This window comes from Panthera onca, chromosome X (assembly GCF_046562875.1).
Source record: "Panthera onca isolate mPanOnc1 chromosome X, mPanOnc1 haplotype 2, whole genome shotgun sequence".
Lineage (NCBI taxonomy): Eukaryota > Metazoa > Chordata > Mammalia > Carnivora > Felidae > Panthera > Panthera onca.
This window is the reverse complement of record NC_138357.1, coordinates 46307731-46327866: the sequence shown is the minus strand read 5'-3', so window position 1 is coordinate 46327866 and position 20136 is coordinate 46307731. Positions and strand designations below refer to the sequence as shown.

The 20136-nt window shown below is 38.8% G+C and overlaps 1 protein-coding gene across 2 annotated transcripts; it reads left to right on the top strand.

Annotated features, from left to right (window-relative positions):
- Window positions 1–18327: 18327 nt before the first annotated feature.
- On the top strand, window positions 18328–19918 carry LOC145714558 (protein BEX1-like). 2 transcript variants are annotated; one of them, XM_081794153.1, is made up of 3 exons: window positions 18328–18461; window positions 18862–18944; window positions 19288–19918. In XM_081794153.1, the coding sequence occupies exon 3, from the start codon at window positions 19293–19295 to the stop codon at window positions 19677–19679; it is 387 nt and encodes a 128-aa protein (XP_081650279.1). In that variant the 5' UTR covers window positions 18328–18461; window positions 18862–18944; window positions 19288–19292; the 3' UTR covers window positions 19680–19918. The 2 variants fall into 2 exon arrangements, with proteins under 2 accessions (XP_081650279.1, XP_081650280.1); XM_081794154.1 differs by lacking the exon at window positions 18862–18944 and having other exon boundaries at window positions 18331–18461.
- Window positions 19919–20136: the final 218 nt, after the last annotated feature.

Genomic DNA, 20136 nt, shown 5'->3' with positions numbered 1-20136 from the left:
TAATAATCTAAAAAACTACAGCTGCAAACATTGTGATAAGGTAACAAATGAGTAAAGAAAAATAATGGGTGTATTTTCAGAGAAGAGAGAGAGAGAGCGCGCACATGCATTGCAGGTGTCTCTATATTAATGTGTTAGTTTCCTAGAACTGCCATAACATTACAATGAAGTGGATGGTTTAAAACAGCAAAAATCGATTGTCTCACCATTCTGCATGCCAGAAATAAAAACTAAGGTGCCAGAAGGCCATGTTTCTTTTGAAGGCTCTTGGGGAAAATCCTTTCTTGCCTCTTCCAGCTTTTCATTGCTCTTGTTTTGTTGTTGCTGTTGTTGTTGTTTTGTTTTGTTTGCATTTTTGTTTTCTGTTTGTGGCAACATAACTCATATGTCTGCTTCCATCTTCACAAGACCATATCTCACCTAAATATCAATTCAAAAGCCCCAAATCTCATCTAAATCAGATATGGGTGAGACTCTGGTTATAATCCATGTGTAGGGAAAATTTCTTTCCATCTGTGGACCTGTAAAACCAAAAAACAGGTTATCTACCTTTAAAATAAAATTGTGCTAAAGGCATCAAATATACATTATCATTCTGAAAAAGAAAACATGAAAGGATTAAAAAGTTACTAGTCCCAAGAAAGTTTGAAATCCAGCAAAGTAAATTTTGTTAGGTTTCAGTACACAGGAATAATCTTTTGTGGCTTGGAGATCTGTTCTCTGAGTCCATAGGAATTGCCCTGCTCTCTCTGGCCCTGCCTCTATATCCATGTCTTTGCCCTCATAGTCATTCTTTCTTTTTCTTGAAGAATTACACATGTTATCAGCCAAGTAACTCTGCCATCTTGTTTCCTGCCTTTAGAATCACAGAAGTCTGCAGCCTTCCTTCATTTTGTCCCTCCTTTGTTGTGTCCAAGTCAAGCTGGCAATGTTTTGGGTAGTATAACACTCTTTTTAAAAACCTTGTGGATCTCCCATGTATGCCTAGGGTATCCATGACAACAGAAAAGAGGGTTCTCCACAGATACTTGCTGCATAACCTCATCTTTATTTCTGGACTCTGCTGAGAAGTTGATTGGATCCATTAGTCACACATCTAATGTCTTCAGCAAAAGGTGTTCAGTCACACTCAGCTGTTTTTCCAGAACACACTTAAAATCTTTTGCAACTTAAATAGACTGAAAAATTTCCAAATCATCAAGTGCTGGCTCCCTTTTACTTAACAATTCCTTCTTCAATTTAACTCTTTCCTCTCACCTTTTAAACAGCATGGAGAAACCAGGGTGTTTACCATAAACAGCAGGGAGAAACAATTTGCTTGGAAATCTCCTCAGCAAAATATTCAAGTACATTGTTTACAAATTCTGCTTTCTACCTAACCAAGCATAATTCAGTGGAGTTTCTCCTCTCTCATAGGAAAATTTCTTTTCCTACATTTTCCAATAATATGTTCCTCATTTCTGAGACCTCACCAGAAGCAACATATTTCCACGAACAGTCTCTTCAATACCACCTAGGCTTTTCCTGCCATGCCTTTCAAAGTTCTTTCATTCTCTACCCATTTCCCAATTCCAAAGCTACTTCCACATATTTAGGTATTTATTTGCACAGAACTAGATTCCAGATACTAGAATATTTGTTAGTTTACTAAGACTGCCATAACAAAGTTCTACAAACTGGATGTCTTAAAACAGTAGAAATCAATTCTCATGGTTCTGGAGGCCAAGAATCCAAAATCACAGTACCAACAGTGTCATGATCCATCCAAAAGCTTTAAGGGAAAATCCTTCCTGCCTCTTCCAGTTTCTGGTGGGTATGGAGTTTCCTTGGCTTGTGGCAGCAGAACTCAGATCTCTGTCTCCATCTTCACATTGCCTTCTTCCCTCTGACTCTGTCTTCTACTTTTCTGTTTTTAATAAGGAAATGCTTTATTAGATTTAGAATCCACCCTAATCCAAGCTGCTGTCATTTTTAGATTTTTATCTCAATTATATCTGCAAAGACCCTTCAGATCACCACTTCCTGGGAAGCCTTTATGTTTATGATATCTGCAGCTGACAACCAGAAATCCTCTTGGGCAAGAACATCCCAAGGGTCACGAAGAGCTTAGTACAGGATCAAAAAACCCACAGAAGGTCTAAATGCAATATGTTCTGTTTACTTCATGCCTACTCTCTATTTTCATAACTTTCAACTGGAGCTCACTATCTATAAGCAGTCAACAGAAGTCATCATCCTATTGTCCTTTGTGTAAGGTAACTATGTTTCTTGAACCAGCTGAAATGAAAGCACCTGTCATTTATTGAGTAACATTTACTGCTTTTATATCCACAGAAAAATTTTAAGAGACAGATTGTCAAATATGAGCATGTGGCTTCTGAGATCTTTGTTAAAGAACATCAGATACCAGATATTTTGAGCCATAGTTGCCACATATTAACCATGCCAAGATCCCCTAATGTCTCTCTCCTGTATTGTAATCCCTGCCTCTCTGTCCAAAAATCACACATCCACTCAATCAAAATTGTCCAGTTTTGTGGTCACAGAAAATGACTCAGAACAGACAAAGGCACCCCTTACAACCCAGCTAGTGTCTGTCATCGCCAGCTCTGCTACATTTTGTCTTAGGAAGGACATGATTCAGTGCTTTAGGTTGAGAATTAAAATAACAACCTTATTTCCTCTTGTTTCATGTGCTTTTGTGCCCCCAGTTTTTATTTTTTATATTACCCACTCCTTTTATACCAACAAAAGGATCTTTCTTTAAGAGATACCAATTGCCCTCCTACATCATCTTTGGCATGTTCTCTTCGTCAATGCTATCCTCTAGAATAAAAATTGAAACAATTGGATTATGTTTTTTTAATGTATTCTGCCAATCTATGTCTTTTGATTGGGGAAACTAATCCATTTACATTTAAAGCAATTACTGATAGGGATGAACTTATGGTTGCCATGTTGTTATTTGTTTTCTGTGTGTCTTACAGTTTTTTTGTGTGTCTCATTTTTTCCATGATCACAATCAATGTGATATATCACCTTAATAAAAGAAAGTATAAGAAACATATGATCCTCTCAATAGATGCAGAAAAAGCATTTGACCAAATACACCATCTTGATAAAAACCTTCAAGAAAGTAGGGGTAGAAGGAAAATACCTCAACATCATAAATGCCATATATGAAAGACCTACAGCTAATATCATCCTCGATGGAGAAAAAACTGAGAGCTTTCCCCTTAAGGTCAGGACGGTGACACGGATATCCTCTCTCACCACAGGTGTTCAACATAGTGTTGGAAGTCCTAGCCACAGCAACCAGACAACAAAATGAAATAAAAAGCATACAAATCAACAAGGAAGAAGTCAATATTTCACGCTTTGCAGATAACATGATAGTCTATGTGGAAAACCCAAAAGACTCCACCAAAAAACTGCTAGAACTGATACATGAATTCAGCAAAGTCACAAGATATAAAATCAGTATACTGAATTTTTTTTTGCATTTTTATACATCAATAATGAAGCAACAGAAAGAGAAATCAAGGAATCGATTCCGTTTACAATTGCACCAAATATCATAAGAGACCTAGGAATAGACATAACCAAAGAGGTAAAAGATATGTATGCTAAAAACTATAGAAGAAAGCTTATGAAAGAAATTGAAGAAAACACAAAGAAATGGAGAGACATTCCATGCTCATGGATTGGAAGAACAAATATTATTAAAATGTCTATACTCCCCAGAGTAATCAACACATTCAATGCAATCTCTATCTCAATAACACCAGGATTCTTCACAGAGCTAGAACAAATAATCCTAAAATTTGTATGGAATCAGAAAAGGCCCCAAATAGCCAAAATTATATTAAAAAAGACCACCAAAGCTTGGCATCACAATTCCAGACTTCAAGCTGTATTACAAATCTGTAATCATCAAGACAGTGTAGTATTGGCATAAAAACAGACATATAGATCAATGGAACCGAATAGAGAACCAAGAAATGGATTCACAAATGTATGGTCAAGTAATCTTTGACAAAGAAGGAAAGAGTATCCAATCAATAAAACACAGTCTCCTCAGCAAATGGCACTCAGAAAACTGGGCAGCGACATGCAGAGGAATAAAAATGGGCCACTTTCTTACATCGTCCACAATAATAAATTCAAAATGGATGAAAGGCCTAAATGTAGAACAGAAAACCATCAAAATCCTAGAAGAGAAAACAGGCAGCAACCTCTTTGACCTTGGTTGCAGCAACTTCTTACTAGACAAGTCTCCAGAGGCAAGAGGAACAAAAGCAAAAATAAACAATTGGGACCTCATCAAGGTAAAAAGCTTCTGCAACAGTGAAGGAAACAATCAATAAAACTAAAAGTCAACTGGTGGAATGCGAGAGATATTTACAAATGACATAATGGACAAATAGTTAGTATTGAAAATATATGAAGCACTTATCGAGCTCAACACCTAAAAAAAAACAAATAATCCGGTGAAGAAATGGGCAGAAGCCATGAATACACAATTTTCCAAAGAAGACACCCAGAAGGCAAACAGACACATGAAAACATGCTCAACATCACTCATCATCAGGGAAATACAAATCAATACCACAATGAGATACCACCTCATACCTGTCAGAATGGATAAAATTAACTCAGAAGACAACAGATGTTGGTGAGAATGATGAGAAAAAAGGAACACTTTTGCACTGCTGGTGGGAATACAAACTGGTAGAGCTACTCTGGAAAGCAGTATGGAGATTCCTCAAAAAATGAGAAATAGAACTACCCTATGACTCAGCAATTACACTACTAAATATTTATCCAAAGATAAAAAAAATGCTGATTCCATGGGGCACATGCACCACAATGTGTACAGAAGTACTATCAATAATAACCAAATTATGGAAAGAGCTCAAATGTCCACTAACTGATGAATGAATAAAGAAGATGTGGTATATATACTCAATGGAATATTACTCAGTGGTCAGAAAGAATGAAATCTTGCCATTTGCAACAACATAGATGAAACTAGAGTGTATTATGCTAGGTGAAATTAGTCAAAGAAAGACATATATCATATGATTTCACTCACATGTGGAATTTAAGAAATAAAATAGATGAACATAAGGGAAGGGAAGGAAAACTAAGATAAAAACAGAGAGGGAGGCAATCTGTAAGAGACTTAAGTACAGAGAACAAACTGAGGGTTGCTGGAAGGGAAGTGGGTGGAAGATGGACTAAATTGGTGAAGGGTATTAAATTAAGGAGAACACATTTTGGGATGAACTGGGTGTTACATGTAAGTGATGAATCACTGGATTCCACTTCTGAAACCAATACTATACTGTGTGTTAACTAACTTGAATTCAAGTAAACTAAAAAAAATAAAAATTAAAATTAATAAAAACTTCTGCACATCAAAAAAAAAAAAAACACCAACAAAATGAGAATGCAACCAGTGAATGGAAAAAAAAAAGTATTTTCAAATAAAAATTGCAAATAAAAAGCTAATATTCAAAATAGAGAGCTCATACAACTCAATAAAACAACAAAAAATATCATTTAAAATGGGCAAATCTGGGGGCGCCTGGGTGGCTCAGTTGGTTGAGAGTCCGACTCTTGGTTTCAGCTCAGGTCATGATCTCTCTCATGGTGTGTAGGTTCGAGCCCCATGTCGGGCTCCATGCTGACAGCACAGAGCCTGCTTGGGATTCTCTCTCTCCCTCTCTCTGCCCCTCCCCCACTCATTTTCTCTGTCTCTCTCTCAAAAATAAATAAATAAAACTTAAAAAGAATTAAAAAAAATAAAATGAGCAAATCTGAATACATATATTTTTTCCAAATAATACATAAATTTGTCCAGTATGTACATGAAAGGATGCTTCACCTTATGGGGCTGCAAGGCTGGCTCAACATTCGCAAATCAATCAATGGGATGCATCACATTAATAAAATAAAATATAAGAACCATATATCCAAATGCAGAAAAGGCATTTCACAAAATTCAGCATCCTTTCTTAATAAAAACCCTGAAGAAAGTTGGGATAGAAGGAACATATTTAAACATCATAAAACCCATTTATGAAAAGCCCACAGCTAATATCCTCATCAATGGGGAAAAACTGAGGGCTTTCCCCCTGAGATCAGGAACACGGGATGTCTACTCTCACCGCTGTTGTTTAACATAGTGTTGGAAGTTCTAGCATCAGCAGACAACAAAAGGAAACCAATGATATCAAAATTGTCAAAGATGAAGTCAAGCTTTCACTTTTTGCAGATGACATGATACTATACATGGAAAACCCGAAAGACTCCACCAAAAGTCTGCTAGAAGTGATACATGAATTCATCAAAGTCGCAGGATACAAAATTAATGTACACAAATCAGTTGCATTCTCATATACTAATAATGAAGTAACAGAAAGACAAATACAGGATCCCAAAATTGGGATCCCATTCCCAATTGCACCAAGAATCATAAATACCTAGGAATAAACCTAACCAAAGAAGTAAAAGATCTTTATGCTGAAAACTATAGAAAGCTTATGAAGGAAATTGAAGAAGATACAAAGAAATGGAAAAACATTCTGTGATCATGGATTGGAAGAATAAATATTGTTAAAATGTCAATACTACCCAAAGCTATCTACACATTCAATGCAATCCAAATCAAAATTGCACCAGCATTCTTCTCAGAGGTAGAACATGCAATCCTAAAATTTGTATGGAACCACAAAAGACCCTGAATAGCCAAAGTAATATTGAAGAAGACCAAAGTGGGAGGCATCACAATCCCAGACTTTAGTCTCTAGTACAAAGCTGTAATCATCAAGACAGCAGGGTGTTGGCACAAAACAGACACATAGACCAATGGAATAGAATAGAGAACCCAAAATTGGACCCACAAAAGTATGGCCAACTAATCTTTGACAAAGCAGGAGAGAATATCCAATGGAAAAAAGACAGTTCCTTTAACAAATGGTGCTAGGAAAACTGGAAAGCAACATACAGAAGAATAAAACTAGACCACTTTCTTACAACATACACAAAAATAAACTCAAAATGGACAACGAACCTGAATGTGAGACAGAAAATAATCAAAATCCTAGAGGAGAAAGCAGGAAAAAAAACCTCTCTGTCCTCAGCCGCAGCAATTTCTTACTTGACACATCTACAAAGGCAAGGGAATTCAAAGCAAAAAGGAACTATTGGGACCTCATCAATATAAAAATCTTGTGCACTGCAAAGGAAACAATCAAGAAAACTAAAAGGCAACCAACAGAATGGGAAAAGATATTTGCAAATGACATATCAGCAAAGTGCTAGTATCCAAAACCTATAAAGAACTCACCAAACTCCACACCTGAAAAACAAATAACCCAGTGAAGAAATGGGCAGAAGACATGTATAGATACTTCTCTAAAGAAGACATCCGGATGGCCAACAGGCACATGAAAAGATGCTCAACGTCACTCCTCATCAGGGAAATACAAATCAAAACCACACTGATATACCACCTCATGCCAGTCAGAGTGGCTAAATTAACAAATCAGGAGACTATAAGTGCTGGAGAGGATGTGGAGAAACTGGAACCTTCTTTCACTGTTGGTGGGAATGCAAATTGGTGCAGCCGCTCTGGAAAGCAGTGTGGAGGTTCCTCAGAAAATTAATAATAGACCTACCCTATGACCCAGCAATAGCACTGCTAGGAATTTATCCAAGGGATACAGGAGTACTGATGCATAGGGGCACTTGTACCCCGATGTTTATGGCAGCACTCTCAACAATAGCCAAATTATGGAAAGAGCCAGATGTCCATCAACTGATGAATGGATAAAGAAATTGTGGTTTATATACACAATGGAATACTACGTGGCAATGAGAAAGAATGGAATATGGCCTTTTGTAGCAACGTGGATGGAACTGGAGAGTGTGATGCTAAGTGAAATAAGCCATACAGAGAAAGACAGATACCATATGGTTTCACTCTTATGTGGATCCTGAGAAACTTAACAGAAACCCATGGGGGAGGGGAATGAAAAAAAAAAAAAAAGAGGTTAGAGTGGGAGAGAGCCAAAGCATAAGAGACTGTTAAAAACTGAGAACAAACTGAGGGTTGATGAGGGGTGGGAGGGAGGGGAGGGTGGGTGATGGGTATTGAGGAGGGCACCTTTTGGGATGAGCACTGGGTGTTGTATGGAAACCAATTTGACAATAAACTTCATATATTGAAAAAATAAGTAAATAAAATGGCAAAATCTTAATAAAGACAACCAAGAATTGCGATGGCCATTATGCAGAATGTTCCAATTAGAAAAAATTATTTATTTGAGAAGTGCCTTGAAAGCAAGTTTTCCCAAATCAAATAAACAGAATGGGACACCTATTTTATTTGGTATGCAGAAGCCTCCAAAATAGTTTAAGATTCCAAAATAACTTCATTGGAAGACTTGTTGCAAAAGGCCAGGGAAAAATCAAAGACACAGAACAAAAGAATATCACTGATGTAATTCCTACTGCTACCCTCTATCCTCATTTACCTGAGTTTTCACAGGATACTAATTCTTTATCTAAACTGTCTTTCTACTTTGAAGAAACTATTAAACTCCTAAAACAAAACCACCTAAGGCTGCAGGTGATTCTCTTCATGTATATTTTACTCCTTGGTCAAAGACTGAACAAGGGCCATAGTTAATTTTCTAAACCCAGGGAGGATCCCAAAAATTTTTCTGAAGAACTTACAGCCCTCATACGAACCTATAACCTGGTGCTGCAAGATCTTTATCAACTTGTGTACATGCTGGTAGGACATGGCAAAGTCCAAAAATGGCTGTGGAAGTAGAATGGCATAACTCTGAGGATGATTTTCTAGATCCTTGATCTTCAACAGGGTCCCCTTATGGACCAGAACAAGCTTGCAAAATAGCAAACCATTTTTTTAAAACTATTCCTAGAGTAATCCCTGCTTTCACTGATTGGTCTACTATCCAAACATGAAAACAAAAGAAAAATAAATCTGTGGCAGAGTTTAAAGCTTGTCTGGAAGCTCTCTTTCTATGGCATTCTGGGTTCCATTGTAAATGGATTGCCTCCTGAGATTTAGTGGGTTGATTAAGGGGCAGAAAATAAGATGGAAAACCACATGTTTGACTGAATTCATGATCATTGTTGCTCACTTTTGAAGAACATTGGAACAAGGAACAAGGCTGTAAATAAAAGTTGAAATTATTAGCCTTACAGCTGCAGTAGTCCCAAGGCTAGAAACCCAAAACAATACCTGTGCAACCCCCATTGTATCCTCCTAGGAGTCCATCATCAAAACACTACCTCAGGAAGCAGTGTGTCATTTGTAATCAACTAGAACACTGAAAAAAAGATTGTCCAAAATTTTATGCAAATCCTTCAACATCAACTCAAATGTTTTCAAATCTACCCTCTAAGGAGAGCCCCCAAATAAATATCTCCCTAGGTTGACAGGACTCAGGGATTCTCTGATACACTACTACCAGTAATTCCATTTCAAAACCAAACAGAAACCAAAATCATAGTTAATGGAAAATATTTCCAAAGTCTGGTAGATACCAAAGCTACACTCTCTACTTTAAATCCCACTTTCATAAGACAACAGATCTTTCTGAATAGAAAGAAACTTCTATAATGGAGGTATCTAATAAAATTCAGAGACAGCTTCTATTTCAACCAGTGCAAAAGTCTCTGGGACCTTTCACTGAAAAACATTCTTTTTGCTATGTGATACAGCTCCAGTTGATCTATTAGGTAGAGATCTCCTTTCTAAATCGAAGGGGCTAACATATTTGGCCTCAAATGGAGACCTTACTTCAGAATTTCCTGAACAACCTGAACCTGATCTTTTATGCTTCTCACAATCTTTCTTCGATATAGAAGAGTAAGAATTCCAGCAAAAGATCATTAATTTAATCCAGATGTTTGAATATCTGGTGGCCACCTCTAACAGTGACAATTGGAGAATAAAAAGTGAAGAACCTATAAAAGTTAAGATAGGCAAAACTAAATCTCTTCCCAAATCACTTCAATATCCACTAAAGTCCAAGGCCATACAATGCCTCATGCCAGTAGTTAAAGACCTAATACCCCAGGGGCAAACCATTCCTAGTACCATATCCTGTAGCACTCCAATCTTGTCAGTCCAGAAACTGAAAACCTAACAGGCAAGGATGAGATTTGTCCAAGACATAGAACCTATTAACAAGACAGTTACTCCACATTGCCCAATAGTTCCAAACCTGAACTCCCTTTTGTCACAAGTTCCACCAGACTTAAAAACTGGTTCACTGTTGTGGATCTATGTTCAGCCTTCTTCCACATCCCTATAGACCCCAACAGGCAATATATATTTGCCTTTACTTGGAACAATCAACAATAGACCTGGACTTGTCATGACTCAGGGGGTTCACTGAGGCCTCTTATTTCTCCCAAGTACTCCACCAGGATTTAAGTACCTTACAGTTCCCAAAGAAATCTTCTTCAGTGTATAGACAGCCTCTTACTATGCTCAGTTATCAAAGAAGCATCCATAAAAAATTCCATTTATTTGCTGCAACAGTTAGCTAAGAAAGGACATAAAGTCTCTAAGGAGAAATTATAATTATCTTCAGACAATGTTCATTACCTAGGTCATAATCTAAGGCACAGTTTTTCTCTGATCTTTTCTTCTCTTTCTCTCTCATAGTTTGCTGGTTTTCTTTTACTGGTATACTTGGATTCCTTACTCTTTATTTTTTATTTTTTTTATTTTTTGCATACGCACTACTGGGTCTTATTGACTTGTGGTTACCATTTGATTTATATATAATATCTTCTGCATATAGTAGTCTATATTAAGCTTATGGTTGCTCAGTTTTGAACTCATTCTTCACTCCTCTCTCCTCCACATTTCAGATATTTGATACCATATTTCTCATCCTTTTATTTTGTGCTTTTCTTGACTGATATTTATAGATATACGTTTTTTTTCTTTTGTGCTTTCTATTTTTCTTACTCCTCCTGATATTTTTGTTTTGTTTTGTTTTTGAGTCAAAGAGTCCCCTTCAACATTTCTTGTAAGGCTGGTTTAGTGTCTATGAATTCTTTTAACTTTTGTTTGTATGGTAAATTCTTTATCTCTCCTATTTTGAATGATAGCTTTCCTGGATAGAGTATTCTTGGTTGCAGATTTTTTCCTTTCAGCACTTTAAATATAGCATGCCAGTCCCTTCTGGCTGCAAAGGTCTGCGGAAAATCAACTGATAGCCTTATGGGGTTTTCTTTTTATATAACTGTCTTCTTTTGCAACTTTTAAAATTCTTTCTTTATCACTATTTTGAACCATTTTAATTACTATCTGTCTTGGTGTGGACCTCTTTGGGTTGAATTTGTTGGGGTATCTCTGTGCCTACTGAAACTGGATCTCTGTTTTACTCCCCAGATTCAGGAAGATTTCAGCTATTATTTCTTCAAATACATTTTCTGCCCCCTTTCTCTTTTTCTTCTGGAATTCCTAGAGTGCAAATATTATTATACTTGATGGAGTCACTGAGTTTTCTAAGTCTATTCTCATTATGCAGTATTTGTTTGTCTCTCACGTGTTCAGCTTGATTGCTTCCCATTATTCTATCTTCCAGGACACTGCTATGTTCTTCTGCTTCCTGTGTGTTACTATTTATTCCATTTATTGTATTTTTAATTTCATTTATTGAGTTCTTCATTTCTGATATGTTATTTTTATCTCTTTGTCAATGGTCTCACTGATGTCTTCCACTTTTTTCCGAAGTCCAATGAGTATCTTTATGATCATTACTTTAAATTCTCTATGAGGCACACTATTTTTTTTCTGTTTCACTTAGGTCACCTTTTGCAATTTTGTCTTGTTCTTTCATTAAGGACATATTTCTCTGTCTCTTCATTTTGTCTACTTTTCTGTGCCTGTTTATGTGTGTTAGGAAAGTCAACTATGTCTTTTGCTTTTGAAAGTAATGGGCTTATAAAGAAAGGTCTTGTAATGCCCTGCAGTGCAGTGTCCCCTGTTCACCAGAACATGACATTTCAAGAGATTCTCCTATGTGTGTTGCTTGAGTACCGCTATTGCATCTGAGTAGCTTTGTCTTTCAGTCCAGACATCTGCAATGACTTTCTGCTTGTTGTGGGATTTGCTTGCTCAGTGTGATGTTAGTGAGACCTAGGCAGGCAGGCTCTGAGGGGTTGTGACTGGAAGAGGGCTTGGGGGCAGGACAATAGTGTTAGCAAGCTTTGTGCTGAGCCACTAATCCTATGCTCGATCCCCTGAAGCACAGCAGCAGCCAGGGGTGAGGTGTACAGCATTGGCATTGACCAGGGGTGCCCAGCATCTGTGCATGTGGCAGCTGAATGCAGTGGGTGACATATGTTTGTGTGGCAGTTTGGTGGGGCGCATGCAGTGATAGAAACATGTACACTGAGCCACTAGTCCATATCCCTTGAAGCCCAGTGGCCACCAAGGGCACTGTGCAAGAGGTAGCAGCTGGGTGGGGCATACAAGGCATTAGCAAGTGTCTGTGCAGTGCAGCCTCCTGCAGGTGGCTCTGTGTTTATGCTGGGGAGTAGGAGGAAGGAAAATGGTGACTTCCAGCTCCTTCTTCCCTGAGCAAGTCCTTTGAAAAGCCCCAAAATCAGTATAAAGATATCTCCTTGTGTTATTGTGCTGTCACTTTTATGTTCCGTCTCCAAGGGCTGTAGTCTCTATAAGGGTGGAAATTCAACTATTACTCTCCTCTTGACTCTCCCAGTGCTGAATCAGCTGACTTTTTAAAGTTCCAGGCTCTAAGATCCACCAATTGTACAAACTCACATAATTCATCCTCTCTGGTTTTCAAGGCGAGATGTTATGGGGATTTGTTTTCCCCTTGTGGGCTCCCTGATGCTTTCTCCTTTCTCTGCTCACAGCTCTCTCTCCCTCCTGTTGGCAACTCTCTACCACAGTTTTTGCCCTTCCTAACCTCTCAGATGTGGCTTCTCTACATTTAGTTGTGAAGTTTGTTCTACCAGACTTCAGATTGCTTTCCAGTTTATTTACTTGGATGTGAGTGATATCTAGTTAGAAACATGGGATGAGGAGAGCTTAAGGTCCTCCTACTCTGCCTTCTTCCCAAACTCCAGAAATGACATTTATTTACAAAAGACACAGGTTGTCCAATATCTTGTTAGTTCTGAATTGACTCAACAGTTCTCTGCAAGTAGGTTAACCTCTTATGGAATCCTCCTTCTTTCACTACCTAACCTCCATCTTAAACATTGCCAACATTCTTATTCCTGCTGTTACTCCCCCTGCCTGATAAAGGCAAAGCCCATGATTCTGAGGTAATAATGTTGCATTTTATGTCACTGCATCCTGATTTACAATATGTCCCTTTGACTAATCTTGATGTAATTTTGTTTGTTGATGGATCATATTGTAAAAATGGAAATCAGGATTTACAAGCAGACTATACTGTTACTATGCAGTATGTATTACTTGAGAGGGGAAACCTTCCATACGTTAAATCAATTCAACAACCAGAGCTCTACACACTTACTGGAGCATGCCAATTATCAAAATGACAAACTGTTAATATATATATTGACAGCTAGTATGCCTTTGGGGCCATCTGTGATTTGGGGATGTTATAGAAACAAAGGGGTTTCTTTGTTTCTTTCTTTCTTTTTTCTTTCAAACAAAATTCTTTATTGACAAAATAAAGCTCAAAATCAGAATTTTGCCCTTGAAAATGATCTTAGATGATCCTGAATCTAATTTTTACTTAATAATAATAATCTAATATAAATAATAATATTGTTAGTATTTCTTTTTTTACGTGTTTTTTTTTACTGGAAAGAGCCTAAATGTCCATCAACTGATGAGTGGATAAAGAAGTTGTGGTTTATATATACAATGGAATACTACTAGGCAATGAGAAAGAATGAAATATGGCCTTTTGTAGCAACATGGATAGAACTGGAGAGTGTTATGCTAAGTGAAATAAGTCATAGAGAGAAAGACAGATACCATATGTTTTCACTCTTATGTGGATCCTGAGAAACTTAATAGAAGACCATGGGGGAGGGGAAGGGGAAAAAAGTTACAGAGAGGGAAGGAGGCAAACCATGAGAGACTCTTAAAAACTGAGAATAAATTGAGGGTTGAACCATAAGAGACACTTAAAAACTGAGAATAAACTGAGGGTTTATGGGGGGTGGGAAGAAGGGGAAAGTGGGTGATGGGCATTGAAGAGGGCACCTGTTGGGATGAACACTGGGTGTTGTATGGAAACCAATTTGACAATAAATTTCATATTATAAAAAGGGGGTTTTCTTTACATCTACTGTAACTTCAATAAAAAATGGACAAGAAGTAAATGACCTTCTTGTTGCTGTTCTCTTACCTTCTGAAATTGCTGTGACCAAAATTGAGGACTGAAACTGAGTATCAGGGAAATGTCCTGGCTGACTTTTATTCAAAGACATCAGGAACAGAAAGTATAAAAGTTTTGGCATATGTAGATAAAACCCATTCTTCTGCACAAAATGACCCATTGTTGCCAGACTTGTCATCCTGATGTCCTGTAAATTGGCAACAGTCTGCTTCTGATTCAGAGAAATTATGGTGGGCAAACAATAGTTGTAAATTCAATGGACAATGGGGCTATGAGAAACCCAAGATGGCCACTTGGTTCTTACTATAAGAAACTCCATCATTTGGTTCTTGCATTCTTTCACCAACCATTGTGCAGCTAAAATGACTCTAATTATATAAAACACACCACTACAACAATGAGCAAAGGACACAAAAACAACCAAGACACACAAAAAAGGAATATCTAATAACTATGAAGATTCTCAAGTATATTAACAAAGACATGAAAAGCAAAGTGAGATTTTTATTTTATTTTTAAAATTAATTTTATTATTTTTTTATTAATTTACCAGATTTGCAAAGATTAAAAATATTGATAATGCTTGGGTTGGTGAGGATATAGAAAAATGACACTTTTAAGATGCAGAATTGAAGAAGAAATGAGCAAAGGGTCAGAATGGGCATTTCTCCAAAGAATTTATACAAATGACTAATAAGCACATATATGATACTGTGATTTATAATAAGAAATATATTTGATTTTCCCCCACACAAAACTTCCCAAACCCTTGAAATTACCTAACAGATAAGAGCAATAGGAGTACCTTCTCTCATAATATTTGGTCTTTTGTCATTTAAAAGTCATAAAGGTAAAATGGGTGTCACTGTTATTCATAACAAATCTCTTTCAACCACAGCCAAGTTTTTTAATAAGTTGACTTTTGGAAATCCCCTAAAGATAGGTGGGGTGGCTCATTGCCAGTAGGAAAAAAAAAACATGATTTGAGGGTGGGAACTTTTAGTCCTACCCCATGCTTTCCAGAGAGGGGAGATGAACAGGAGATTAAACCAATCATCAACAGCTGATGATTTAATCAACCATGCCTGTGTAATGCAGGCTCATAAAAATCCAAAACAGATGAGATTCAGAGAGCTTCCAGGTTGGTGAACCAGAGCACTTCCCTGTGCTGCCACGCAGTGTGGAAAACTCCATGGTGACAGAAGCTCATTTGTTTAGGACCTCACTCTATGTATTTCTTAATCTGGCTGTTGATTTATACCCTTTGTAATAAACCAGTAATCTAGTGAGTAAACTGGCTTCTTGAGTTCTATAAACTGTACAACAAATTAATCAAACCTACGGAGGGGGTGGTGAGAACTTCTGATTTATAGTCAGTAAGTCAGAAACACATATAACAACCTGTACTTGTGACTGGCATCTGAAGTGGAGGGCAGTCTTGTGGACTGAGCCCTTAACCTGTGTAATGTATCTCCAGAGAAATAGTGTCAGAATTGAGATAACTGTAGGACACCCAGCTGATATCAGAGAATTGCTTTGTGGTTTGGGGAAATGCACACATGCATAAGAATGGGAGCAGAACTATAACATGAAAAATGCTCAAAATCATTAATCATCTAGGAAATGCCAAGCCTGAGATATTACTTCATCTTTACTAAGACTAGAATCACAATTTCAGAAAATAACAAATGTTGATGAGGATGTGGAGGTATAAGAACCCTCATATACTGCTGGTAGGAATGTTTACAATGATCATTCACTTTGGAAAAAAGTTTGGCAGTTCCTCAAACGATTAATTGTACTGTTGCCACGAACTCAGAAAACATGTTAAATGAAGAAGCCAATACCAAAAGAACACATATTATATGTGTCATTTATATGAAATGTCCAAAATAGGGAAATCTATGGAGACAAATTATGTTAGTGTGTTTTGGCCTGGAAAGAATTGGGGGATAGAGAGTGATAGCTAAAGTGTACTTTTTGAGTTTCTTTTTGATGTGATGAAATGTCCTAAAATTGACTATGGTGATGGTTGCACATATCTGTAAATATACTAAAAACCATGAAAGTATACACTTTAAGTGGGCACATCTTATGGTATGTGAACTATGGTTTCATAATGCTGTTTTAAAAAGACATGAGAGTCTTAGCCAGGTTTGGTTATTAATTGAATATGAGGGACAATGATAAAGGATTCAAGGATGATGGCCAGATTCTAGGCTTTCCAATGGGTGGATACTAAGGCAGAAAACAAATGAAAAAGAAGCAGGTCTAAGGTGAAAGTAAAGGGCTTAAAGAGAGGGTGAGACAGCATATATAGAGATTTTTAAACTTTTTGAGGGGCGAGAATCATGGTGTCTCTTGAAGATCAGCTAAGAAGTTTGACCCCTCTCCCCACAAAAATGTGAATATATTACCAACTCCTCACATACATAGATAATATTTGAATATCTGTTCCACAAACTTCTGTGTTGAGAATGACTAATCTACGTTTACTCAGGGTGGTTGGTAGATAGTGTTCCTTGGGCCCTGGCATAAATGAGGTAGTACCAGGGTGAGTATAGGCTGGCAGATAGTGACCCTGCAGTAAGGCTAGGTTCTTTCTGAATGTCCTAGAGGTGGGGAGGACAGGGTGAAGATCCCAGCAGTTCTAACCCAGGTAAGAGACAACAGAAATGTCCCAGGGAGGCTTCCGCCTGGACAAGGTGACAAAGAGGATATAGCACGCCAACTTGGGAGGCTTTCCCTACAGAATAAATTCTCTACTATTCTTGAAAGCCTCTACCACAGAGGTGTAGAAAAGGTATGAGAACAGATTTCCCGCCCCCTCCCCCCCCCCCGCACACTCACACATACATCTATCTGGGAGGTGAGTCACTAGGTGGGAATTTGGGCAAGAAATGGAGGGAAGGAACCAAAGGAATCAATTTAGGTCATTACCTTTGTCACCTGTCCATCTATATTTTTGGAATAAGTACAGTCAGAGCCCAAATGTAGGAAATAAAAGACTCTGGAATGTGGCAGTGGGTAGACTGCTCCTTCCCAAACTCTTGTCAGGGCAGAAAAGATCTGACTGTCTCTGCATCCATCTCTCAACCTGCCACCACCTCACAGCCCTTCCCTTTGCTTGGGTCTGCAAAATCATTATTAATAATAGCCATTACATTTCACAGAAGACTTCAGTTGTCAGCAAAGTTTTGCCATATATAATGAATGTTAATCATAATAGAATAAAATATAAATGTTTATTAACAAATATTAAATTTGTTCCATAAGGGGGCAAAGGGTGGATTATTTATATACAATAGCCAAGATCTGACAACTGGACTTGATCATTTTCAAAACACCATCTGTGTTCAGGAAGACTCGCTGCCCCTCCCCCCGGCCCCAACCCCCCCCCCTTTTTTTTTTTTTTACAAAATTTTAAAACTAGCTACAATGTTCTAATCTGAAGTTTTGTGGAACTCAGAGAAAGTATTTCCTGTGTGGTGCATGAGAACATAAAAATTGAGGCTTTTTTACTTCCCCAGGTTGAAACATGTTTAAAAATGAAATTTCATAATTTTGTTTTCGAGCCATACTGATTGTTTTAAAGAAAATAAAGAGAAATTTTTAGAAAGCAGAAATTCAGCCAGGGAGAAGAGGAGAAAAAACTGAAAATACCAAAGCCAATGTCAAGGCCCTAGGGAGAGGGGCAGGGTGATATGCATACCCTCCCCTGGTAAGAAGAGAAGGGAAAACCAACCAAGGCCAGAAGGCTACTAGGGAGCCCTCAGATTGAAGGGGACAGAGCTGAGTTACAAGGCTGTGCGTACTGAGGCCTGGCAAGAGTTCGAGCGTGCGGAGGTAGGGGGCAGGGTCCTGCAAAACTCCCCGTTGTCTGAGGAGGTAGAGTGGGAGGGGAGAAAACTCATTGGTGACGCGAAGCCTTCACGTGACCTGGAGCTGCTGAACGGTGCAGCCTTTGGAGCAGTCGTCATTCCTGGCTGGATACCAGCTCCCCGCTGCCCTGGGTCGGGCGGGCTGGCACTGGGCCTGAGGAAAGCGGAGCAGGTAAGGGCTCTGGGGTCCGCGTACCAAGGCCAGGGCGGCAGCTGCAGGCCTACCCCGGAGGGCGGTGCAAAGGATCAGCGCAGCGGGTCCCAGCATGGCTTCTCCACACCCAGCAGTCTTGGGAGCGTCCGTAGTGGCCTCCTGGGGTGGGGTGGAGGTGCTGGCGGCCACGAGGGCAACCGAGCCACTAAGAGTCATGGGAAATCACCTCTGAGTTCCTACAGGAAAATGGTGAACCTCTGAGGCGGGGTGGGGGAGGCTAGGGGTTGGGGCGGGAGAGGCGGATGGGGGGGGGGGGTGGTGGCCAGGCGGTCCGGGACCCTGAAGGGACCAGGTGGTGGCTGGTCGGCGCCAAACGCTTCGCCACAGTCCCGGCTCCCTCCACCCCGGCCCTCTGCAGGTCTGCAGGTCTAGGTGTCAAGTGTTGCAGCAGCACACGCACGGCGAGAATCAGGAGGAAGGAGGCTGCAAGGATAGGCCCAGGTCGGTGCGGGGGACAGTGTGGGGGGCGGGTGAAGAGCCCAGTTTGAGACCCCCTCCCAACTCCACCATCCCTGTCCCCTGTCCTCCATTTTGGTGACTGCAGAAGCCTGGGGATATATTTGTAGGAAAATGGTGGTTTGGGGGGAGGTAGGACGGAGAAGTGAGAGAGGAGGAGGGTCCATACGGGAGGCCCCCTAGAGGGCGCACGGAGCGTTACAGGTGGGAAAATGATACTTTAAAAACCTTTGATACCCAGGGCTCTGAAAGAGGAGTAGTAAGGCCTCTGTTCTCGGTGCTGATCTGTCCACCAAAACCTCAAACCCTTTGGTCTTTTGTCTCCTAGGAGTAATGGCGTCCAAAGAGGAACACGCAGTAAAAAATCTCAACATGGAAAATACCGACCAGGGAAATGAAAAAAATGATGACAATGAGCAAGTTGCTAATAAAGGAGATCCCTTGGCCCTCCCTTTGGAAACTGGTGAATATTGTGTGCCTAGAGTAAATCATAGGCGGTTCTGTGTTAGGCAGCCCATCCTGCAGTATACGTGGGATGTGATTCGGAGGCTTGAAGAGCCACAGGCAATGATGAGAGAAGAGAATATGGAAAGGATTGGGGAGGAGATGAGACAACTCATGCAAAAGCTGAAAGAAAAACAGTTCAGTCATAGTTTGCGGGCAGTTAGCACTGACCCCCCTCACCATGACCATCGTGATGAGTTTTGCCTTATGCCTTAAATCATGTTTTCCCTGAGGTTAACAGGGAGACACCTGCTTTCTAAACTTACATGTTCATGATATACCTTTGTTGTAAACCTTTTGATGTCACTCATTCCTGGTGAGTCTATTATTACCTCTAGTTGAATGTTGTGTTTTTGACCCAATATGTAAGATTTTTGTTAGGGAAATTTTGCCTACTGCATGGAAAGATGCTCATTATATATTGTGAAGCTAATAAAGCAGTTTAAAAAAAGCAACCTATGTATTTTATTATTGTATTTATATTTATTTTATTTATTTATGTTTATATATTTAGTACATTAAGAGAAAAATGATGAAATTAAATATGTAAAAGGATTAATACAAGGACATATTTCTGTGAGATGAGTTGATGTGTTTTATTTTATAATTTCTGTAGTTTTAGAAGAAATAGAAACTATTTTTTTTAAGTTTATTTATTCTGAAAGAGAGACAG